Genomic DNA, 26,228 nt, shown 5'->3' on the forward strand with positions numbered 1-26,228 from the left:
ATAAAAGTCAAGTCTATAATTGTCCATTAGAAATGTTATTTGGTCCTATTCACATTTTTTTTTTTTACAGAATTTGTTATTATGAAGGTTCAGATAAGACGCACACATTCCTCATTTTTAGTTCAACTATAAACTAGAGCTGATTGCATGAGTAAAAGTTTCACAATATTATCAATCACTAATCAAAAGCTATTTAGCTGCAACAACAATAACAACAGTGGTGGTGGTGCGTTCACTGACTGGCCGACGGTCGGTGGTTTCAACCTCAAGTTTTTTTTCACACTCACTGCATTCAGCTTTAAACAGCTGGCTTATTGCAGCTGTATATGTGAGTTTTTACTATTTGACTGTCTGACACGTGAAGACATAAAACCTGACTGGTTTCCCCAAGTAACAGCTGGTAACTGGTGACTCAACAAATTTACTGTAAGACATAAAAGTCAAGTCTATAATTGTCCATTAGAAATTTTATTTGATCCTATTCACATTTTTACATTTATTTTATATTATGAAGGTTCAGATAAGACGCACACATTCCTCATTTTTAGTTCAACTATAAACTAGAGCTGAAATGATTGATTACTGTAGTTATTAGCTAATAATTTGATTGCATGAGTAAAAGTTTCACAATATTATCAATCACTAATCAAATAAAATAAAGCTATTTAGCTGCAACAACAACAATAACAACAACCGGAGCTGTGGTGGTGGTGCGTTCACTGACTGGCCGACGGTCGGTGGTTTCAACCTCAAGTTTTTTTCACACTCACTGCATTCAGCTTTAAACAGCTGGCTTATTGCAGCTGTATATGTGAGTTTTTACTATTTGACTGTCTGACACGTGAAGACATAAAACCTGACTGGTTTCCCCGAGTAACAGCTGGTAACTGGTGACTCAACAAATTTACTGTAAGACATAAAATTTAGGTCTATAATTGTCCATTAGAAATTTTATTTGGTGCTATTCACATTTTTACAGAATTTGTTATTACGAAGGTTCAGATAAGACGCACACATTCCTCATTTTTAGTTCAACTATAAACTAGAGCTGAAATGATTGATTACTGTAGTTATTAGCTAATAATTTGATTGCATGAGTAAAAGTTTCACAATTATCAATCAATAATCAGTCTTCATTACATTAACTGTGATGTGATGTTATCTTTCAACAAACAAGAAAGTAAAATTGCTGCTTTTGTTTTTCAGAACCATCAATAGAAAGTAAAAACTATTCTCAGGTTTTACTTGTGGTATGAAAATTGTCAGTGGGATTGATTGAATAACAATTTACTCATTTTGGTTGTGGTCGCTATTAAAGATCCATAATTCATTGAGTTGAATGTGCCTTTAAGTAGAGAACTAGTGATAAAGCAGAGGGACTGCCACAATGACTCATCCGTGGTTTCCATTTATCAGGACGTGTCTTTGATACGGAGTCTTTGAGGTGCCAAGGTTTTTTTTGTGTGTGTGTGTTTGTTTTGTTTTTTTATTAATGTGCTTCTGGGACTTTCTTTGCTTGTGTGTTACATTTCCTCTGAGGCTAATGAGTCCTGGCAGGAAATAAAACTGAAAATAAAAAGCAAAGAAGTTGTAAATTTCTTTTTCTATAAACAGCGTGACAGGGAAGCGGACGCTCACATAAACATACCAGCGAGTTCATCCTGTCACATCAACATGAGTTAACGAGCTAACCCATTCATTCTAAATAATAAAAAGGGCATTTTTAAATAAACACAGTGTGTGTGTGTCAGTATGTGCATGTGCGTGTGTGTGTGTTTGCTGTTGTGTGTCATGAATCACACAACTTATCAGCACAATTATGACTTCCAGGCAGCAGCAGCAGCAACACTGTGCTACTGTGCAACACAAAAACAAACACACAACACAACACAACACAGGAGAGAAGAGACAAAACTAGTGAATTCTCACACACTTAAACACACACAGACACTTTTCATCTGCAGCCACACACACACACACACACCTGCAGCTCCCCTTTCCTAAAATGGCCGATGGCTCGATGAGCCGCAGGAAAACGCTTCTGGACTCGTCTCAGTTTCTCCTCCTCTTTCTTCCTAATGTCGTTTTCTCGCTCTCATCCCTGACAACAGACGACCGGCCGTGTCTGTCGTCCGTCCTAATACCTGCTCTGCTCATGATCTAATGTGTGTGTGTGTGTGTTTGTGTGTTTGTGTTTGTGAGACGAGAGCTGGGAGGGTTGAGAGGAGAGGAGAGGAGAGGAGAGGAGAGGAGAGGAGAGGAGAGGAGAGGAGAGACAAGAAGGCGTCAGACAGAAAAACCCATCTCAGCTGATTGAAATCTGTTTCTCTCCTCCTGGTGGTGTCGATGCAGAAGTTAAAAAAAAATAAAAAAGTTTCTGTGTTGCATTCAGGGTCAAAACTGAACATCTCTCTACTGTAAGATGGGATAAATTAAAAAAAAGAGCCAGTTGACTTAAGGTGAATCATGCAAGACCAGGCCCGTGACCTCACCATCACCACAACTACAACCAAAAAGACATTTGACATCTGATTCAAACATACTTCAAATATTTATAAAAATAAATGCAGTGTTGAGGCCTACAGTATGTGATTCTTTATTAATGTCCACAGGTGAATATTTTGATATTTAGAGGACAGGACACGGTGTGATACAGGACGTCAGCTGGAGAAGCAGAGGGACAATGTCCATGGCTGCTGCTGCTGCCACTGTTTGTGTGAATGTTGCCAATTAATCCACCAAATATGTGGCAGCGGTTCCTCGGAGCTGGACGAGCTCCAGGCGGTGACGGGACGGCCGTAATCAGAGGGTTTAAGGCTCCAATGATACACCTGCACTTCTGGAAACCTCTGCTGTTGCTGTAATAATAACTTTGATTGGCTATCGTCTCACACATTTGACACATAAAGGAGGTCAGAGGTCAAGATCCTGTCCTCACAGTGTCCCTTCAGTGGAAAAATCGGTATTAACTCATCACTATTTGCTTAAAACTGAACATAGACGTCTTTATTGTTATTTTTTCTATAATTTTTGTTTATTTCTAAGACTCTGCTTGTGTGCTATCTGAGTATTACACACTGTCTGCCCTGCATCCTCCTCTCTGCTGAGGTAAAATGTCTTCCGCGGCTCTGTGAACTCTTCCAGGAAACTGAAGCTTCGTGTTGAAAAAGCCACAGCTTCCACAAAGAAGAAAGACCAGATAAGTTTTGCACTTTTAGCCCCTATACTAAACCACAGTGCACATATACATATCAACTGATACCTCAAGGATGTGTATTTCCCTGTATATTAGTTTGATTTTGAATTTAGTGCATGAACATGCTGCACTTTTAAGCTCTTCTTTAAATTGCACCCTTATGCGTGTCCTGTCTATCTATCTATCTATCTATCTATCTATCTATCTATCTATCTATCTAATGCCAATTAAATAATAGATCATTCACCTGATTTTATCTTCTAATGCTGCTTCAAAGTTGCATCGCATTTTAAAAACCATACAAAAGTTGATTCATTTCTGGCTCAAACACAATCTGCCATCCAGACTAATAAGTCTAACCAATCACTTACCTTACACCAGTCTAATCACAACTACTAATCAGTGCAATGAATGCATTCAAAGGTCTGTTTAAAAGCACACACAGGGACGCACAGTGTCATTTCTATCGAGCAGCACTATCAGAGAGCATAAGAGAGATCCAGGCCGAGTCACATGCAGCGCTGCAGCAACAGGTCTCCCTCTGAGTCACAGTAGCTCCAGTGTCGAGCCGCTTCTGCCTTAAACAAACACCCGAGTTGCGCTGCCGCTTAATCAACTCACAACCGACGGGAAATTAAAGGCGGAGGAGGAACGATAAATAAATAAATCAGAGCGTCTTTCTTTCTTACCTCTTCTTCTCCTTGTCGGCCGTCATGTCTGTTTGCGGCGTAATTCCCGACAGTCTCAGTTAAGTCCAAGTTGAGTCAAAACAAGTAAAAAGTAAAAAAAAGGACAAGAAAACGAACGTGTTTGTTAGGCTACATGTGAAAGCGCAGGTCAGAGGAGCTCTGACAGCCAGGTCAGGTCATTAATGAATAAAGCTGCCAGCTGGAGGTTAGTCCATGAGCTCTGACCGTCCGGACTGGAGAGCTGCTGGTCGGTGCTGCTGCTGCTGGTTCTTCTGCTGCTGGTTCTGCTGCTGGTTCTGCTGCTGCTGGTGGTCTTAGTGGTCTTGGTGGTGCTGGTGGGGTCGCGGCCGTACAGTCTCAGAACACTGCCGAGGATTGTACAGCCTGTGGCCCGCAGGAGCAGGAGCAGGAGGAGCAGGAGGAGGAGGAGGAGAGACAGTCCAGTCCTCTCAGACGCAGGTTTCGTTCCCGACGCTCGTCACAACTTTTCTTTTCCTCACTTCGCTGATCTGAAAACTCCCAAAGCTGCTCGGTCTTTGACCTGCGGCTCAGCTGGCAGCGTGACAGCCGCTGTCCGAGTCCCCGGCAGCCCATTGGCTGGGAGCGCCGCCGGGAGCCGCCCCCCCCTCCTCCTCCTCCTCCTCCTCCCTCCTCTCTATACGCACGCGGCCCCGCCCCCTCCCGCGCGGCGCTCCGTACCTGCCTGCTGCCTGTCCGCGAGCTGCAACAGGTGGAGCGGGAATAAGCGGCGCGCGAAGGCCACAAATCTGAAGCTTATAAACATCCAGAGAGCTCATGAGAGTCTCATTATGATGATTTATCATTATGGTGATTTATGGAGGGAGTCAGACTTTTATGATTTAAAGGAATAGGCCTATTCCTCTGACCCTCGTCACGTTATTGTTTTTGGTTTGTTTTAAAGGAATAGTTTCCACATTTAGTTTAAAAGGATATAACTTTTTTTTTTTATCAACTTCTAAATTAATTGCTTTGCCTCTTGAAGTTAATAGGGAAAAGTTTTTTTTTTTATTATTATTTCCCACAAATCCGAGTTTGTTCAAAATCTAAAATGTTTCAGCTTCCAAACTCTGAACAGGAGTTATTATGAGAAACATTAAAGCAGAAGTAAGCGGAATGTTAGTGTTAATATAAGTCTTAAATAGTTATATCTTCCGACAGCAATCACTTACATAGAGTGTTTGGTCCGTCAGGTCTGTCAGTCACTCTGCTCTGCTGTAAGCTGAGGAGAAAACTTTCCTTGTATCCTACCACCTTTATCCAATGAGGAGAGAGAACGGCATGAAGGGCTATGTGTGCAGCCAAGGGATGCGCGTGAATGTGGTGACGTAGGGACGAGGACCAATAGATCCATGACAAGGGCGGGGGCTGCTAACTCCATCGGCTGACAAGGAGTTAGCCAAAACGACCGGATCGCTTACTTCTGCTTTAAAATAAAAATGATGACAGTATTTGTCTAAAAAAAGATAAATTATCATTCTTTGAGGATAATCGATCAGCTCCTCACTGCAGCTCTTTTTTAGATGATGATCACCACTTCATGGTGAATAGTCTAGTGGCTGGAGTCAGAAACTCAACAAGTGGGTCGTCGTTGAAACTGTTGCTGCTGCTGAGGGGGAGGAGGAGGAGGAGGAGAAGGAGAAGGAGGAGGAGGAGGAGGAGGAGGAGGAGGAGGAGGAGGAGGAGGAGGAGGAGAGTGGACGCACTCAGAAAACTACAGCATCTCTGCAGATGAGAGGAGTCACAGCTGTGCAGCCACAACACATGATTTCATGGCACAGAGTAAAATTTCTGTTTGACCTTGACACATTAAACTGCCAGTGTGTGTGTCATACACACACATTATGAAAACACTCTTCTTCTCTCTGCACCTCCATGTTTCTGTTTGTTTTGATTTTGGAGAAAGTGAATCTCAAACATTAGGAGCATCATCATTAGTATTTCTTATCATTAATGTTTTCATGAGGTGGATTTAAATACCTGCTCTCATCTGCTCTGACATTATGAGGTCACAGTGATGTCGACCTTCTTTATTTCATCCTATTACTCATTGCATCCTTGACCTTTGACCTGTAACCACCAATTTCTAATCAGTGCATCCTTGAGCCTGGGTGACTATAACGTGTTACTGAGATGTTGCCTTCATGAGAGTGGGATTTATGGCTATTGTACCTCGGGCTTAAAACCAGGAGTGGAGCAGCGACAGTGATGGAGCTTGAGGCGTCAGAGCTGCTGTTGATATTTGACGGTGAGGACACTGACGAGCAGGTCTCACCACATTTTTCAGTGGCTGAGAAACAGATAACAGCTCGCGGCATTCGACCGAGTCGTTCCATGTCGACCTCTCAAACATTTTAGATGAAAAGATGTGAACAGAAGAGGCCGATCAATAATAAACCTCTGTCTGCAGTCAGAGCTGCTGCCTCCACGACCTCAACTCCCCGGGTGATTTCTGTTCTTCTGCACTGTCAAAGTAACAAATAGTTTACCTCTCTTATTGATTTTAATGTTTAATCCAGATTTAACAAAAAGAAATTATAACATGAAATGAAAAAAATGTCTTACTGTTTGTTTTTACTGGAATCACAAGACTCATCTGGTATCTGAGAAATCACCAGAATGACGTACACCACACACACACACACACACACACACAACTGGCAGATTATATAATTTCCGGTTGTCCTTGAAACGTCTCACTTAGACATTATTGATAAACGGTACAATTTCCAGGTGTCCCTTAAACAACTCACATTCAGATTATTGGTGGTAATTTAAATGTTCCCTGCATGCCTAATCTATAATCTTGAGTGCACAGCATCAGGAGGATGTTGTGTTGGCTCTATGGGAGGTTTAAGGACTAAGGTATACGTGCCAATACGAGGGGCCATCAGGGGCATCAAGCATTTACCCGGTTTGTCTCCTGTGAGTTAATTAAAAGTTAATATAAGGAACTGGCTTGTTGAAAGCCAAAAATGTGAGCACTAACTATGTCGTGCATTGAGTATCTGTCATGTATTTTCCTATATGGAGTAACCAGATAATTATTACATAGTAACCAGATAGTTATAGTGATTCGTTTAATGAATCCTGTTCCTTAATGTATTGCTGATGCCCTAGGATGTGAGCACTAAGAACTGATTATATTATGAGCACTAACTACCTTGTGTCTTCGCAAATGTGTGTTATTGTTTTACAAATGTATATTTATTAATGTGTACCAAATGTGTCTTTGATATTTTACCTCATTGTTGCTCTTTTTAAAGGTTGCCCTTTACAATCAGGCAGAGGGACTGGCGATGAAAACTAGCTTCTTCTTTTTTTAGCTAACTCAGGTGCATTTACATTTGTTTTTTACAATGTTTTATTAATGTACATTGTCCCTTGTCAAATAAATTAAACTGAAACTGAACTGAAACTGAACATGTGTTTGAAATAAAGCACCAAACAAACCAAAGTTTCTTTCTGACATCATGATATTTAATTCATTTCAAAAATTAAAATACACCTTCACATCCTTTTAAAATACAGTACATTTGGCACGCAGCGCAACAGAAAAAAAAAAAAAAAGATCATAAACATGACACAAACACACATGTAAGGCATGGAAATCATTCATAAAGGAACACAACCACAGGTCAGGTGACAAAATGTACACACAAAGCTTCACAAATACAGGGACCGCAAAAACAAAACAGAAACAAAACATGTACAGTAACAATTCTGCATAATAATGACCCAAGGAAGATGAATGTTTGATACTGCAGGTGAAATCATAATACTGTCTCATGCCAGCTGCACTCATCTCCAAAACAATTACAAAAAAAAAAGCTTCCTGCATGAAGTGTATTCTCTATTTTCCAAACAGTAAACTAAAGGGATTGTCAGTGGAAAATATGGAAATAGAATTTGGCATTTAGCGTGGAGGAACTTGTGGGAGAGGACGTCCTACTCGGGCCGTGGTGGGACAAACAGTTTGACATTTTCAGATTAAGACTAAACAAGGATGAGGAGAGGAGAGATGATGGTTTCATTATAAATCTGCTCTGCTATCCATGTGTGTGTGTGTGTGTGATGAAGTGCTACTATATCAGCTGCATCTTCTGCTCCACTGCTGCTACATGTGTTGTGTTTTTCCTGCTACATGCACAGCCGTCACTCGAGTCGTTAGTCTCTGATTATAAAGACCAGTGACTCATCGTAAACGTCCTGTAGATCACATTCATACGAAATGTAAGGTTTTTGATGTGACAGCTTTGATTTTTGGATGAAAGCATCTGTTAAAAGTGACTTGAATGTAACGACGACACTGATTATTATTCCTCCAGTCTCTGTGTGACAGCTGTCTGCACATCTGTTTCCCATCAGGAGGCTTAAAAACACCTGTTGGGACATTAACAAAGCCTGTATGACTGACAGAAGGTGCCTTACTTACATTAAGACGGCATCATTGGGGGCATCTATGTGTTTTTATTGGAGGTTTAACAGGGTTTATACGTAGTTCTCAATGTAAAAACTAGTTATGTAACATAACATTCATTTCCTGTTTGGTTAAACATTATTTTATGGGACAGTAAGTTCCTGGGGTAAGATATAACCATACATTTTCACACTAATTACACTGAAATGCTGTTTTTGTTCTTGTAAAACCAAGATTTGAATTCATTATTCACAGATGTGCAGCCTGTGGACAACTTTCACTTTCTAATCAATTAAGGATTCTTTGAGTTTAGACAATTTCTGGGAATTAACTGAACTGAACTTTCCACTGAAACTTCAAGGAATTTATTTCAAATCAGCCTTGATATTTCTGTGCTGCACTTGCACTGACCGTCGCTAATAACAATAAAATAAGTAAAGGGTAAATTTAAGAATAGAAAAGAATAAATAAGCTGGAGCTTGTGTTTGCACCTGCTCCTCCGGCTCGGTGTCGATCGGCCGCTGCACAACGTGTTTAATAAAAGTCACTAAATGTTCCTGTCAACGCTGTCGTTGTTGAAACGCTGTCACTAATGCGTGACAGCTGCAAACGACTGTGTCCATGAGCGACTTGGGAAACAGGCTGATTGACTGACATGTTGCCAAATATGTGTGAATGTGTGTGTGAATGTGTATGTGTATGTGTATGTGTATGTGTGTGTGTGTGTGTGTGTGTGTGTGTGTGTTGTCCACTTTGTACCTGAACATGCTTGTGGAAGAGGCTGCAAGTGAGAAAAAGAGGAAGGAAACAAATAAAAGGAGGATGAAAATAAAGAACTCAAAAACAACAACATCATGAAACTCTTTCAGAGTATTGCACATGGACTCCTCTCCAAGATGTTTGGATTCTTTTCAGTTTCACTATGAAATCCTCAACCTTGTTTTGTTTTTTGTTTTTTTTCCTCTTTTGCTTATTTAAAGCTTATTTTCCCTCCGTGTTCAGGCTGCACGGAGGTGGTGAAGAGTCTGATCAGCTGAGTCTCGCTGCTCCAACATGAAAATACTACAGACGTCACACGTCGATGGAGAAAAAACAACCACAAAGACTTTAAATAAAAAGTAATACACAATGACGAAGAAACAGAGGGCTCTACACACATGCACACATGCACACACACATATACACACACATACACACACACGCGCACACACACTGCAGAGCCAATACATTCAGTTATATCACACATTCAGTCACATGTGCTAACACATTCACCTGTGTATGATCCACGGCTTTAATGTGGAATCATGGGAGTTTGGTTTGTCATGTCAGAGACTGTAGGTCCAGTACACCTCTACTGTACACACACACACACACACACACACACACACACACATACAAAGCATTTCAAGGATCAAGTGGTCATGAAGGGATTTAAGGAGTCGAACTGGAAACATCGGGCTCCAGAGTTTCCGTATCGACTGTCTGGTCTGTTTAAAGGGCTTCTTCCTTCACATTTCAGGCCTCAGCTCTTTATTTGGCTTTATCTCTGTGTCAAATATCCTGTTGTATGAAGAGCAGCTTGTTATCACTGTTTGCATACAACTGGCTAAAAAACAGACACACCCAGTGGTGAGCTGGTTTTGTTAACCGGCCGCTAATATGGTACCATTCGGGTTTTAATGGAGAACGGGAGCATCGAAGCTAAAACTACGGAGAGAGGAGGAAAAACGTAGCAACTGTGACTGCTGAGATAAAACAGAAGTTTTCAAAAATGTTGCTTTTGTGGTGCATCTTCTAAAAATAACATTTACTTTGCCAGTTTTTACCTCAATTTAAAACAAAGCACTGACAAAAACTGAGACTAAAACTCTAATTTCATCATGATTTCCTCTTTCTTTGATTTCTTTCATCTGCTTTTTGACATCTTTTTTTTCATAATGAGTAAAGTACTTTTCAATACATTTTTTTTTAACTTTAAATACAATCATTAGTTCAATGATTTTTTTTTTCTCCATTCACATACATGTCAAGGGAAGAAAAAACATTCTTTAAACACAGATAGACAAAGGATACAGCACACCGTGTACAGAAATGACAGTCCTACCCTTTCTGGAGGTATGCAGCTATGCATGCATGCACTCGTGTACACACATTATCTCTCTCACGCGCGTACACCAACAGCCCGTGACCTCGTCTGTGTGGCTACATCAACACACCCCGCGTCTGAAAACACAGCGTTTTGGTTGCATCGCTCCCATCAGAAACACATCCAGACCCGACTATAGGAGCATTAGGGGAGGGGGGGGGGGGGTTGGTTCTCTTACAGTGTCTGAGCTGCGCTTACATGCTGCTGGAGCGTACAGTTTGATGGCATATGCACAAATGGACAAACAACAAGAGCACAAAAACCATAATGAGAGATACAGGTGGTCTAGTATAATTCCTGGAGAGGTCAGAAGAACCGAGGGGGGAAAGTTCAGGAGGCCATGTTTCTTTAAATACTGGGTCTTTGCTTGATTTTTTTTTCTCCTTTTTTTATTTTTAGGTGTGGTGCGGTGGTGGTAGAAGTAGTAGTAGTAGTGGTGGTGGTGGTGGTGTGTCTGTATATGTAGTTAACTGCTCATGTATGTGTGTCAGTGTGTGTGTGTGTGTGTGTGTGTGTGTGTGTGTGTGTGTGTGTGTGTGTGTGTGTGTGTGTGTGTGTGTGTGTGTGTTCAGGCCACAGTCTCGTCTCCAAAGTAGGAGAATCCTTTGAACTCATCTTGATTGATCTGCTTGATGATGTTGTCCTCCACCGGCGTCAGGACCGGCTCCTCGCGGGTGAAGTCCTGGTCAAAGTTGTTCACATCCCTTTTGGTTTTCTGGGAAAAAACAAAGAGAGAGAGAGAGAGAGAGAGTTATGAACTATTTTAATATGAACCATGTCTACATATACTGTATATTTTTCATGACATTACATTACATTACATTCATTACAACTTGCAACCGCCTAATGACATCCAATCTGTGTATAACCCAATGTATAAGAGAGAGAGAGACAGCACTTCATCAGCACACACACATACACATAGGGTATATAAATGTATACAGTATATACTTTTTATTTTATTTGTATGAATTTGATTCTGTGAGTTGTATTTGTTTTATTTCATTGATTCTTTTTTTTTGTTTTGTTTTTTGGGGGGCTTTTTATTGCCTTTAATTTAATCGTATGATTGTTTTTGTTTTATCACTGCTATTTTTTTGTTGTCACTGTGTATTTTGACTGCCTGATTGTTGATTAATACTGTTTTTAATTGTTTGATGATTTGTTTAAAGCACCTTGAGATGCATTTCATGTATGAAAGGTGCTATATAAATAAAATTATTATTATTATTATTAATTGATAGCACAGTCGAGAGAGACAGGAAATGTGTGTGTGTGTGTGTGTGTGTGTGTGTGTGTGTGTGTGTGTGTGTGTGTGTGTGTGTGTGTGTGTGTGTGTGTGTGTGTGTGTGTGTGTGTGTGTGTGTGTGTGTGTGTGTGTGAACTCACAATGCGCGGTTTGAACGGTGGTCTGATCTTCCTCTGCTCCAGCAGCGTCCAGTCGATCTCTCTGAAGAACGCGTGGAGCTTGATGGCCTCCTCCAGACCCTGAGCCACCACGCAGCCCAGGCGCTTGTTGGGACTCTTAGTCATGAACTGAGCAGAGAGAGAAACAAAAGACAGGAAATACAGAATATTAAATACTTTGAAAGAGAAATTAGATTTTCTTGACCATATGCTTTTGCATTATTGCTGTCAATTTAATTTCTAATATTATTATGATAATTCAGATTTCTTTTCTATTGTGTTTGTTTTCCTTTTTTTGCTGTTTTGTTGTCTTTGTATGAAGCACTTTGGATCATCCATGCTGCATAAATAAGGTTGAGTTATGTTGAGCATCATATGCAGAGATCACAGCTGAACAAAATATATGTTTTTTTAATGAAAAATCATTGTCATTATCTTGAAATTAATTAAAGGGACAATGAGGAGTTTTGGAAAAGCGAAGCGTCTTCACACTACATTTATGAGCCTCTGCGCGCACCGTGAAATTCTTTGACCGGTGCAAGACAGACTCATGTTTTCATTCATCAAGAATTAAAGTCAGAGGTTCAAAGACGATCAGATACCGTCGTAGTTCCGACCATAAACGGCGATTCGGCGGCGTTATTCTAATGACTCGCCACGAAACCGAAAGTAAGGAAACGCTGGTCGGCTCGCCCAGCATTTCCGCCACCACTAATAATAACAAAATAACGATAGAGACAAAACGATATATTTATCGAAAATTAACAAGTGTGGGTAGCGTAGATTCATCCACATTAATATGAGACTTTTTTATTGTTGCGGAATTTTTCGTTCTGCCGATGGAGAAACTCCTCGTTGTCCCTTTAAACGTACATTTTGATACAGGTTTCCTATAGTGGACGACAGGCATTTATGTTCTTTGAAGGGGACATTGGGTTTTTCTGTCTGTTTATTTTACCTGTTTTACGACTCATACACAGAAATTTTTCACACAATCACAAGGAGACTAAAAATACATCAGATGAGGAGCGTTCACAGGCTGTTTGGAGGAAACTTCTGCTGCGTCAAAGAAAAATAAACTAAAAAAAAAATCCACTTTCAAGTTCAGAGGAGTAAATGATAACAAATAGCAGTTGAGTATGACGTAACGTTGTATGTCAAACACACATACCTACATATTTGTCTCTACTGGCTGCATCAGGATGCAGCACTGTCCCACTGTGTAATCAGTCAGTGTGTGGCACATCCTGCTGCAGACTGTCTACTCTGTACGTGTGTGTGCTGCAGGCTTCAACTGCTGCACTTCAAAGGTTCACTACAGCCCAGAGTAGAGGTTTAATACTGTTTTATCTAATGTAAATCCTCTTTAATCCCTTATCAAATGCATTTAGGCTAAAGTTCAACATGTTCAGCAAATACATTTAATGTATTAAACTGATTAGGCTTGTTAGATTTACTGTACAGTACAATCAGCTTTTGTTGTCTGATTGTGGTTTTGAGTGGAGTGGGATCACAGGGTTCCTCTGGTTGCACCGGTGCCACCAACTTTCTCAGTGGGTTGCTGCAGCACATGATTTTGTCACATGTGGGTTTTTTTTCTCCATTATCAATGATGCAGATGGAGACAATCTCACATTCTTTAGTGGAGACGTTGGTGACTCCATCCATCATAAGTGACAGGTAGCTGACGGGGGCAGTTTTTTTGTTTTTTTTTGTTCACTGGGCTATTTCTGATGTCACTGTGATAAACTGAGCAGCACAGGTTGTTTCTGCAGCCACAGTGTTCACATTCAACCTGTTCTTAATCAGTGTGATCTGGTATTTGAGTCTTGTTAATGGGAGTTCCTCTGTAGCTTTGGTATAGTTTGTGTAAAACCTCATGATCATTTTTTTTCCTCCTCTGCTTGAGCGAACACTCTGAAGAAGATGGGCGGGGGTAAATGTTTTGATTGATGTGTGATCTGTCACTGCAGGTTTTTTCTTTTTTTTTTGCTTCACACTGTGCACTTACAGAGTTCATCAGAGTTTATCAGGGTTCATCAGAGTTTATTATGTCCTGCATGACTCATTTGTTGCAGTAATTAATGGATGAAATAATGCAAAAGTACAGCTTCAGGACTCAGGTCTGCTTCGTGTCTCTGGGTTTGGTGCTCAGGTCTCAGTTTTTGGCATTCAAGCTAAAATGAGAAGCTCAACATGTTTTTGTACATGGTTATTTTCTATGAAAAAAGATTTTAATGAATTCAATTTCATATCTTTCTTTCTTTGTATTTATTTAATCACAAAGATGATATTAAAATAGAAATTCTGGGTCACAAAGTTCTTCATAATAACCCATTAACATTATATAAACAACCTCTAGAAATGTCTCCTTATAGGGAAACAATGGCGCCACTGTAGAATATCCTTTACTCTTGACTTCTATACTGAAAAAGTGTTGAATGAGCCTCTGCTCACAGAGTTCATCATGTGACTTGATGCCCTTCAGCTCCATGACACATCCAATCAGAGCCCAGGGCGCTGGTCAAGTGACCGGCTAGAGTCCAAGACATTGTCCAACATAAACACACACACACTTTCCCACAAGGCTTTGCAGTCATACCGTACCAACAGCCAAGGTAAACGCAAGGCTTGTGATGGAAAAACTGAACGGACAAATATACAAACGGACAAGTGGCATTACACACATAGACACAAACACACACAATAACACACAGGGAGAAAAAAAAGAGTCATGGAATCAAACACAGAGGGAATTATCCAATGTTCTTCCAGTGGAGGAACAGGAAACACAGATCAACATGTGACACTAAGAAAAAAAAACGCTGCATCCTCTCTCACATGTGACAGTGAGAAAAAGACAAACACAAAACTAAGAGAGAACAAGAGCGAGAGAACAGACCTCCATGACCCCCTCATGGATCCTTATTGCTACGTCAGTGATTGTATAAACTGCAGTTTTTTTTAGAAAGTACAAGTAATGAGCAGAGAAAGTAAGACTGCACATGATGTGAGGAAGACTATAGGCTCTCGAAATTTCAATAACAATGTGTGTGTTGCAATAAAAAAGAGGATTTGGCCTTCAAAAGTAAATAACTCTTGCTAACTGACCGCTTTGAGGATAGACACAGCCTCCTTGCTGAGCCAGACGGGGTAGAGGACGTCATCGTGGAGGATCGACTCAAACAGGTCGTCCTCGTTATCGGCTTCAAAAGGCGGCTGGCCGGCCATCATCTCATACATCAGCACCCCCAGAGCCCACCAGTCCACTGACGGGCCGTAATCCAGCTCCTGAAGGATCTAAACACAATACAAGCAGAAAAATAGAAAGATGAAGCGATAATGTGAAGAAAAATCTGAAGCTGCAGTCCTCAGATGGAAAGGTGTGAAGTTTGACTTGTGGTTTTAGAAAACTTAGGACATCGTGACTTGAGGGATTTGAGTAAGCTGGTTGACTGCAAGTATGTTTCATCTTAATTTAACGTCCAAATCTTCAGCAACATCCAAAACATCCCACAAACAGGCAAAAATTTAAAGCAACGTCTATTTTTGAAGCATTTAAATAAAACACAGTATCGTCCGCAAAGAGTCGAACGTGAATACAAACCAAGCTCTAAGAAAACAAAGCATTAAAAAACATACTGCTTCTGACAAACCACTCACAATCACACATCCACAAGCTTCACACTTAGTTAGTTTCAGTCCATATGTCTTAAAAAGTTATAGAGATTCAGTTCGTTTGTTTTTTTGTGGTCACCTCAGGCGCGATATAATCTGGCGTCCCACAGAAGGTGGTGGTCGTGACTCCGTTGAGGATTCCCTCCTTGCACATGCCGAAGTCCGCCAGCTTACAGTGACCCTCCGCATCCAATAATATGTTGTCCAACTTCAAGTCCCTGCAGAGAGGGAAGATTGTACAGGTAAATTATGATACAGGCAATGGAAACTTTCATTATGTGGAAATATCACAATCACATAAACACAATTCTAACATGGGAGGAAAATATTTTTATATTTACTTATTATTAAAACAACATTGGAACTCCTGTATGATACATGTTTCTCATTAAAGACCACATATTTGAGAAAAAGAACAAATTATGTATGGCAAATTGGGCCTCACATGTATCTGTACCTCAGGGGGAGGTGGGACATACAGGCAGAGGGAGAGGGAGAGGAAGGGGAACAGACCGAAAAGAGAAAAGAGAGAAAGTTGAGGGTTGAATGGGAGAAGGAGATGGAGGGGCGAGAGCGGGAGAGTCGGGGAGATAAGAGCAGCGGTGTTGAGAGATGACAGGGTTGGCCATGAATGCAGCCGCTCTGGGCTTGATGGTTGATCGCTACAAAAATGTCAACATCTTTTTGATGCAGCCACCGCAGCCATTCAGCTCGAGGAGTTTTCAAAAATACAGCCGTCCTGACAAGCCAGGGAGGGGATGGAACGTATGTGTGTGTGTGTGTGTGTGTGTGTGTGTGTGTGTGTGTGTGTGTGTGTGTGTGTGTGTGTGTGTGTGTGTGTGTGTGTGTGTGTGTGTGTTTCTAAAGTCAGGATCTTATGCAACTGTTCTGTTTTTGTAATCCCCAAAAATAAAAAACACAGGTTAACAGTCTTGTTTGAGAACTGTGCTGTGATTTGTTGATGAAAAGCTTGTTTCTTTTCTGCCCCATCATGCCAAGCTCTGGCAAGTTCTCCGCTCCACAATAGAAAGTTGTTAGAATAAAAATAAAGAGCTTGATTATGCACAAAAACCATGCATAATGCAGGTGTTTTTTGTTTTTTTGCACTCAGTGAATTTTCAATTTCCAACCATTTCAACGTACAGATCATCTAAATTGTATGCTTATTTGGAAAAAAAAATGGAGAGAAATCTAAATTTATTCATCAGCTCCACTGCAGTAAATGGCTTGGCTTCGGGCTGTGTGAGAAACTGGGATGTTTTCACATGCCCTACCCCGAATGGATTTTTTTTTTTTTTTTTCAGTGACAGTTTCCAGACTTTGGAAAATCTGACAGTTTCAGTCACACTTGCCAAAACAATTTCTACCTCTAAAATCTACTGTTAAACAAACACACATACCTCTTCTTTATATATAATATCATATCTGCTCCACTACTTATGAGTATTACTCATAATAATATCATTTACAGTCACGTTCGGTATTTTATTAAACTCCTGAACAATTTGCGGTGAAGGCAGGTTAACTGGATCGCGTGCAAAGTCAAGCCATGAATGGTATGCTAATGTGCCCTGAGTCTTGAGTAAAAATAACACGACATGTCAGATGTAGTGGGGCTTGGTATTTGGCTCTAAACCAACTTTACTAAATAGTTTGAGTGTGGTTCAGGCTCAGGTGACAAAAACCGCTGCATATTACAGTACGTCCACAACAACGATTAATGTTCCTGCATGAAATCTTTTAACTTTTAAGCTGCACTTCTCAAACTGTGCCTTACTAAAAAATAAAAAGCACATTGATGGCTTCATGTTGAGGAGGGAAAAGAGCAGCACTTGTTCTGTAATTCCCCAGATGAGGAATTAAAGCAGCGCCCCCCCGGCTGCCTGCTTGCATTTCTCACCTCCAGGCGACTCCCAGCACATCACATCTGAATTGCACGCCTGCAGCCAGGCAGGGAAATAACATAAATTTAATGCATTTGTGATTGAATTTAAATGGCCGCTGACATTAATCTTTGTATTACACATCAACCCCCCTTGCAGGAAAATTCAATATTAAGTGGCTGCAGGTGTTCAGCAGCACTAATGGAATGATATTTATTTATGTGAAGACGTTTGTTGTGGTTTTGTGGGATGAGAAGTCGAGCGAATCATCTGTGTTGCACACAAGGAAACGGGCAAAAAATAATCTTTAATCTTTCTTTCATCCTGTTATGTCCTCAATTGACTTATGGCAGAAATATTGAATCACTTTTTTTGCTCTGCGCAAAGATTTATTACCATTATATTGTGCTGTTTTAGTGTTATGAATGTTAATGAATACACAACAGTTTAAACTTAATTTATAAGGTTTCTGTGCTCTGAGCAGACGACCAGACCACAGAGATTAATAATGATCATGTTGGTTTTTCATTTCCAGGCTCAATTCTCTTTTTCTCTCTCATTTAAGATTTAAAAGAACATTTCCTATTTCATAAATTCATGATATTACCTCCTCATTATGTCCTGATGGTGTTTCAGACGGGCTTTGATATTATTCTAATCCCCTCAAAACCAAAATGAGCGTTTAACTTGGTCATAAAGATTTTAACTCAAAAGCCTCAATCTGACATTTCAGCTTTTTAGAAAAGTCAATGCTCTGTCTCTTCTCTGGGCAGACATGTGAAACCAATCAATTACATATCTTCAGCTGCTAAACCAATGCTCGTCGATATGTGGTGATACTTTGCGGACTATGAACCAGTGGTGTTTGATTCCCCCGGTGTCGTACGTGTGTGGTTGCAAGTTTAACGCTACTGGTTGGACACTGAGGGGGAGAGAAAAGCAATTTGTCGACTCGGACTGAACATGTGAGGACGGCAAACTCCAACCAACCCCCAGCACAAATGTCAGGATATTATCACGTCCGTGTGTCGGTGGGAACATGAACATCACGTACTGCTGCTCCTGCTAGTTTTACCTGAAGTCACACACTTGTTTCTACTGTTGCTTTCATCTGCAGACACCTAAAACATCAGATTTAGCTGTTTACACTTGAAGAGGCTGAAAATTGAGTGATTTAACTTGACAGTTGCTGTGACAGTTGAGAGGGACATTTTTTTTTGTTTTGTTTGATTAGGAAGCTGCAGCTGATTTGATCAGTCAGAGCGCTCCTGCAGCCGGGAAACACCTCCATGTGTTGTTTTAGAAGAAGCTTTAATATCACTGGAGAAATCCTGTCAATAAACAGGAGCTGCTCTATCAGCACTGCCAGAACACACACACACACACACACATGCATAAGGCAATCAGGCCCAATTGAGAGCATTTCCTGTGTTTCATGTTAATCTTGAGTGATTTTTCCATTACGTCGTCAGCGGCAACCCCTGTGCACTGTGACAGCTAACCTCTCTCTCTCTCTCTCAACATCCCTCCATCCTTACATCCCCCCCTCCTCTCTTCTGTGTGACTTATATGACGATCCAAACACACATCTGGTCCGAACGCACAAACATACACAAACTGCACTGCCACTGGTATATTTATCTATCCCCGATCATAATCCAGAATTAAATCACTGGATAATTAAACTAAAAACTGACTGAAACCTAATGTACAAGTGAAGTTAACTGTGTGGGATCTCCTCTGCACCGTTTACATTCTGCATCTTCTTTTAAAACAAACCATCATGTTATCCTACACTGTAAAAAAAAAAAAAAAAAAAACGGTGAAAGCACTGGCAGCAGAGTTTCCAGACGGATACCATAAAATTACAGTAAATAACTGTATAGCATAACTACAGAGAATAACTGTAAGAATACAGAGTACTGTAGATGTTACAGTCAAAATTCATTAAAATACAGTGTATTATAGTTGATAAATGCCCATTATACTATAAAATCACATACATATTTTGTCAAAAAAACATTGAAAACCAGCTACCTTTCAGGTTACGTACTTTCTGGGTTTTATTTGTTAACATTTTACTCATCAACTTAAACTTGTGAGATGTGCAGACACACAGGTAACCAAGGAAACTACAAGATAACCTTTCTGTCTTCTGTTGATAGTATTTATTCTTTAGTTTAGTTTAGTTTTTATGTTTTGTTTTTATCCTCTGTGAGGCACTTTGTGTTACTGCAACGTATGAAAAGTGCCATATAAATAAATTTGATTTGATTTGATTTGATTTGCAACTTACTTCCATTTTTAAAAAGTTCATTTTGAAAATGTTATTTCTCTTGAGGCTTGATAGATTGTGTTGATGTTCTAGTTAAGCCATGTGCACACACACAGTCATGGTGGATGCATGTGTTTATACTGTACACTACAGACATATATGTGTGGCCCTCGACCGGTCCGAACCTGTTCCTCCGCCTAAACATCACCTTATACATGATCTCACAGATATGCATTTCTGTTTTTTTGTTTTTTTCTTTTAGGGATGAGACGTTCAGAGTGTGTTAGGAGCAGAAATGAGGAGCTGATGGGGGGAAAAAAAGAAAAAAGACAAGCATCGGAGGAGTGATGGAGGAGGGAGGGGTGATGAGGGGAGGAGAGGAGAGGAAGAGGTGGGTGGGTGGGAGGGAGAGGGGGAGGAGGGGGGAAGACAGTGTAGGGACATAATGTTCCCAAAACACTTGTTGTTCATCTTCTTCTGGTCAACAAAGTGGGTCAGGGACGAGAGAAAGAGAGAGAGAGAGCGAGAGACAGTGCCTCAGTCAACTCAGCCTTCATGAATTAACACGTGAATGTGTGTGTGTGTGTGTGTGTGTGTGTGTGTGTGTGTGTGTGTGTGTGTGTGTGTGTGTGTGTGTGTGTGTGTGTGTGTGTGTGTGTGTGTGTGAGCCGTCGCTGCCAACGTCTGACACAGTAATAATGTACTATCAAAACAGCACGACTCACGAAAACAGCGCCGAAAGACGGAGGGAGCCATTAATCTTAATCTTAATGCTCCGTCCGAGTCGCTCTGCGTTTTAAACTTCAGCCGACGAGCCAACGATATCACGACACCTGTAAAATGCAACACTCCGACCGACGTTCACCCGATACGTTTCCACTCAAAAGAGACTTCCTCAACTTTAAACCCGAATCGATGCAGCTTTTATAAAACTCCCTTAGAGCTTTTTTTTTTTTTTTTTTTAATCTTCATGCTGGTTTTCTCCTCTAGAGTTCGTGGTTCTGTCAGGACGAAATATCACGACACACGTGTTCACTTTATATTCTTATAATAATAACAGTGTAGTCATAAGTGTTATAAGTCATAAGTTATGCCGAGAGGAATCGAAGGAGATTTCATTATGTAAGCATAATGACAATAAAGAATTCTTGACTCTTGACTATAGCAGGTACAGGAATCTTGAAGTTAATTTTAATACCTTTTTAAGACTTCTTCAAGACCTTCAAGAATATTTTTTAATACCTCACCGCAACTTCAAGCTGTACCCATTTACATCAGTGACACTTTTAACATACTAACAGTTTTAGTTTGTGATAAAGACTAAAGACCACTATGATACAACAGAATTCAAAATAGGCTAGGATAATAAATCAAAAACAAAACAAAAAAACATTGCTCCACTCAAAAAACAAAAACAACAATCTTCTTTTCTTTTTTATGTACCAGTTCATCTTTGGTTTTTAATAAAATGAATAAATTCACACACTTTTACAATGTTTTTTAGGACTCAAGCTCTTGGACAGCTAATTCAGAAAAAATACCTTTAAAATTTAAGACTTTATACAGTCGTGAAAATACTTTAATACTTTTTAAGGGTCTTAATTTTCCCAAAATTGATTTATCACCTTTTAATACTTTTCAAGACCCCGCGGATAAAGTCATATTTTTAAACATTTGTTTATGTTTCAGTTAGTTTTTACAACATATAATTAAAATTTCTTGTACTTTATGTGTCCGATATATAAGATGCTGTCATATTTTTCCAGTGTTTTCAAGTTCTGATATCAGACATTCATCTAAACTGTGACAATCTATCTACAGTGCCATATAAAATTAACTCAATTGCTTGATAAATATTATTCCGTATCTTATTACACAGTGATATTTCACACAGCTGAGTTTGGTTTGCATCCAGCAGCTGGATTACGGAGGATAAACAGGGCGTTGGGGTTTGACGGCGGTTGATTATAGCTAAGTTGTTATTGTTCCTCTCGGTCAGCTGATGTTGGTTATGGTGTCCGATGCCAAAACAAAGACAACACACCTGGCAATATTCAGATCAGATAAAACAAAATGAGGCTTTATTAAACCCTCAGGAGCAGATGAGTCGCTGCAGCAACAAAATAACAGGATTCACATTAAGTAAGTGTGTTTAAAGCTGTTTGAGCAACTGTTATTGTTCAGTGATTGTATTGTGTGGGTTTTTTGGAGGTTTTTGTTTGCACAGTGGGAGGAAAGTGAGTCAAACAGAGAAATCCTTGTTAGGTTTTAGGAAATAAAACTTAAACACAGAATGAACAAAAACGGCAGAATTACAATCGTGTGATTAGAGGAGTAACACACAATGCCACGAGAGGAATTTAGCATCTTCTGTCACGTTCCACTGACCTTTAATTTCTGAACACTTAACAATACACCATTCATCTCTGGTCCCTCCCCACCGCGTTTCCTCGTTCTGGTGACTGTGTGTCTGTGCGTCAGGATTTCTCAGCATTATTTTGTATAATCATGACGATTAAGGGCAGGTACATGGACAATGACTGGAGTAAACACAGACACACACACACACACACATGCACAGTTAGATGCGTCCAGCACTGGGATACACTGGGAACAAAACAACCAGCTCTCATGCCTACGTGGTATTTGTTATTGTAATGTGTCATATATGATTTCAGTTTCAAGTTCAACAAGTTTGTTTTGGTTTGGTTTTCTTCCGCAGCAACAGACACCATTCAGTAAAAGTCGAAGCAAATTAAAAGTATTTTTTGTCTGAAAAAAACCTTGTGTTAAAGGTTAATTGAACTATTAAAGGCTCATACTGTAGCTCTGGGAGACAGAATAATCTACCTGAGTACGTGCCTGTTTGTTAGCATGCATAGGTTTTACAGGTCACAGGTGTTTTTCATCTTTTGCCCTCAGGTCTGGGTCATTTTTTGGGGGAGCAAAGGTCAGCCAAGTCGAGTATTACCCGAGACGTCCGTCACGTCAAATTGTCATAATCAAGACAAACCTGACCGACCTGAACACACCGGCCACAGTCAGTCATCTGTTTTTGGTAGAGATTAAAATGTACTAATTTATCAGGAGTGTCTAAACAGAGCGACACACTCACACACACACATGTTCCTGTTTATCCGGGAACACATAAAAAGCACTGTGTCATAAATTCATGAGGTGATTATAAAGGTCAGATCTGCATGTGATTAATAATACAGAGAGGAGCAGGATCACCGCGGCGCTGAGGAGAGACGTGTCTCTGCTGTGGATGAACAGCCGAGCTGCTGCTCATCTGACACACAGTCAGACTGGCAGGGAATTAATTATTTACAGACAACAACATGCAACAAGTTGACCTGCAGTGGAGTTCGTCGTGTGAAGAATACCTGCTCAGATGGGTTGTTTATTCATTTATTTGTAACACTTTATAATAAGTACACACTCTTAAAGGTGCCATATGTAAGAATGTGGCCAAAAACAGTTACTGCTCGTTTTTTCTCCCAGTCGTAGCGGCAGCTCAGTGGACCAGACCGGAGGCTGAAATGCCAATGACGCGCCGTTACTGGGAGAGAGGGCTAGGTGGCGCAACATGCCAACACGTAAATTCAAAACATAAACATGATTTGCAGTCTGCAAAAGAAGATTTTTAATGCGAATACTCTAGTTGTGCTATTGTTGTTGGTGAGTTCATCATGTTATATGAACATTATTCCTGGGTCTCTGTGACATATTAGGAGGATTTTACGGCCAGTTGCTTTAGATTTCTTACATATTGTACCTTTAAGCATTAGTTAATACTGAATTCTTCATTTATAATGCATGAATATGTGTGTGAATTAGTATGTAGTTTATAAATAAAGTTAGTGCTTATCAATGATGAGTAAAACATTTTTAACTGTGTTTATAAACTACATACTAATGAGTATTCATGTGTTATAAATGAAGAATTCAGTATTTATTAAGGCTTAACTAATGCTTAATAGGGTGTACTTATTATAAAGTGTTACCTATTTATTATATATACAGTAATTTATCACTGAGTGCCATAAGAGAGCTTCATGCTAAACTGTAATTATTAAGAAGGGATTATTATGCAATAATGCTGCGCATGTGCAAGATGTTTTTTATTTTTCTGCACTTCTTTTGACCTAATTTACTTAGTCATTCTATGTTCGTGTCTTTTGATTCAATGAACCATTGGAGAAAATGTATTTTGCTGTACATTCTGCAATAATAAAAGATAAAGGCATTTAACTTAAATTGAATAGAATTTATTTTGGGGCATTTCAGCTTTAACATTTAACCTGAGCTGCCGTGATTAGGAAAACTGTCAAAACTGTTTAATTTATATCATTAATCTGCCAAAATTCTTATTGTCAGTGAACAGTAAACATGTCATTATGAACAACAATAGTATGTGTGGTATATTAAACAACTGTCAGTGTGCAGGAAACACATAAATAAAACCACATTACTGTAACACACAGGTTGCATGAGGAGAAAATCCAAACATGGAGTCAAACCTCAGATTGATGGAGAGAAAACACCGGAAAGAAGAAACTGACTTTTGTTCCATCCCAGTTATTTTTGGGAGCAAACAGCCTGGACCTGCACCGAGTCCACGTCCGTCACAATGGTGTTATGATTCACGCTGCGTGTTGCCTTTGTGGGACCCGCTGCGTGTTTGCCAGCGGTTGACAATGATATTATGACTGACGGGTCCACGCAGACAGATAATGGTACCTGATGATGAGGTCATCTGAAGCTGCAAGTTTAGATTTCACGACTAAAGAAAATGTCTAATCTGGAGAGAATATTCTGTTTTACGTCGTTATTGAACGCACCATAAACACCTGATGTAGGGATGTCACAATTACTTGTTTTCACAATTAATCGCGGTATTAAATGCCACAATTATTTAATCGTAAAGGTTTTAATACCGTCACTTTCAAAAAAAGATTATGTTGGAACCATGTCGGCAGATCAGCGGAACTTGCACAGAATGTAAACAAAGTTACGCAACATTATGAATGACATGAATCATCACCTGCGAAACAACCATCCTGCTTTGTACCCCAGAGTAAAGGTATATACTTAGTAACTGGGTTAAATTATGTTAATGTCAATTTACCTAACTATCACTGAACTGGTAGGAATTTAAATGTTAGTGCTTCATTTGTAAGAAAAAAAAAGATAAAAAAAAAAAAAAACTTGAAACATTTGAATACTTCAAACATTTCCTCTGAAGGATTAATAATTGGTCCTATATTAATAGATAATTTAAATAATTTGTTTATATAATTGGTAATGCAATTATATTTTGACTATATTTGATTTTACACATTCATAGTGTTGTTAATCGTAATAATCGTGATAATCGTGATTATTTCTTTGACCATTATTGTACCAAGAAAATCTATAATCGTGACATCCCTAGTCAACAAGTTTAAATTTCACGACTAAATAAAATATCTAATCTGGAAAGAATATTCTGTTTTACGTTGTTATTGAATGCACCATAAACACCTGATGGCAAACATCACCTGTCAGTTCCCTGAGCCGAAATGCAAACTTACAGATTTCACTGGTTGATGAGTTGTTTGATGAGATGTTACGTTTGTTTTACCTGTTTCTCTGGTTAGTATGTTTCATGTGGGCTGGAGGAGGATCTCAATCCACTCCCAAGTTAAGATCCTGCTTTGGTTCATTTGTTGTGGGAGAAACCAGACGGACCAGCCACAGCCACAGGATTATGGGATTAAAGCATGAATCCTAATAATCAAACCCGTTAATAAATGTTCACTAGGTCAGCAGATAATCTTCATCCCACTTTTTTCAAGTCTACTTTCTCTCAGTTCTCAATTAGGTTTAGAGGTCCACACTTTACCAATTCATTACCAATTCACCTTAGAAACTGCACAAGCATAAATTCATTTAAGAAACAAATAATTCACTTTCTATTAGCCCAGTTGAGCAATTACTGTAAATTATGTTGAATGTTTATCTTTAGGAGGACCACTTTACAAGCCCTTAGGGTTTTTTTGGTTCCTGCACATTTGCTTTATCTACTGTATATTTAGTATGTTTTTTTGTTGTTGTTGTTCCTCCACTTTTTAATATGCTGTTAGTGTTTTGTATATCTTTCATGTGCTAATAAAAAGACAAAATACAAAAATACAATACAATGTATATAATTGCAAAAACACGGTACAAATTCAAATTCAAAACTCAACGTGATCCTGAAGCTGGGTGAAAAGTTAAGGGCTTGAATATTAAATCTGCAGCCGATGGATATTTAATGAGAATCGGAAACAGAAGAAAGACCTGATTAGGAAAGAGGTGACAGGTGACCGACATCAGAAGATTAGTTTAACATAACGGAGAGACGAGGGGCCAGAGACATTTAAGGGAGTGTGGTCATGAGGTGTTCGGTGCATTAACTCACAGAGACCAGACCTGCTGTAATTACCTGAGTAAATTCATTAAACCTTTACTGGACTGTTTAAAGTGACTGTG

At 39.6% G+C, this 26,228-nt stretch overlaps 2 protein-coding genes across 2 annotated transcripts in view; both read right to left on the bottom strand.

The window, feature by feature from the left end:
- The window catches only part of epas1b (endothelial PAS domain protein 1b), a 63,964-nt gene extending 59,460 nt beyond the window's left edge, over window positions 1–4,504 (bottom strand). Inside the window, exon 1 of the mRNA XM_083988344.1 lies at window positions 3,886–4,504. Coding sequence (XP_083844470.1) covers window positions 3,886–3,911 — 26 coding nt within the window. The 5' untranslated portion in view covers window positions 3,912–4,504. The remainder of the gene's footprint in view (window positions 1–3,885) is intronic.
- A 6,030-nt stretch (window positions 4,505–10,534) lies between these two features.
- The window catches only part of LOC310998344 (protein kinase C epsilon type-like), an 86,106-nt gene continuing 70,412 nt past the window's right edge, over window positions 10,535–26,228 (bottom strand). The window contains exons 12-15 of the mRNA XM_083988332.1: window positions 15,634–15,772; window positions 14,988–15,176; window positions 11,859–12,005; window positions 10,535–11,184 (exon numbers count right to left, since the gene is read on the bottom strand). Coding sequence (XP_083844458.1) covers window positions 11,038–11,184; window positions 11,859–12,005; window positions 14,988–15,176; window positions 15,634–15,772 — 622 coding nt within the window. The 3' untranslated portion in view covers window positions 10,535–11,037. The remainder of the gene's footprint in view (window positions 11,185–11,858; window positions 12,006–14,987; window positions 15,177–15,633; window positions 15,773–26,228) is intronic.

Source organism: Trachurus trachurus (assembly GCF_905171665.1).
Source record: "Trachurus trachurus genome assembly, chromosome: 15".
In the NCBI taxonomy this organism is placed as follows: domain Eukaryota; kingdom Metazoa; phylum Chordata; class Actinopteri; order Carangiformes; family Carangidae; genus Trachurus; species Trachurus trachurus.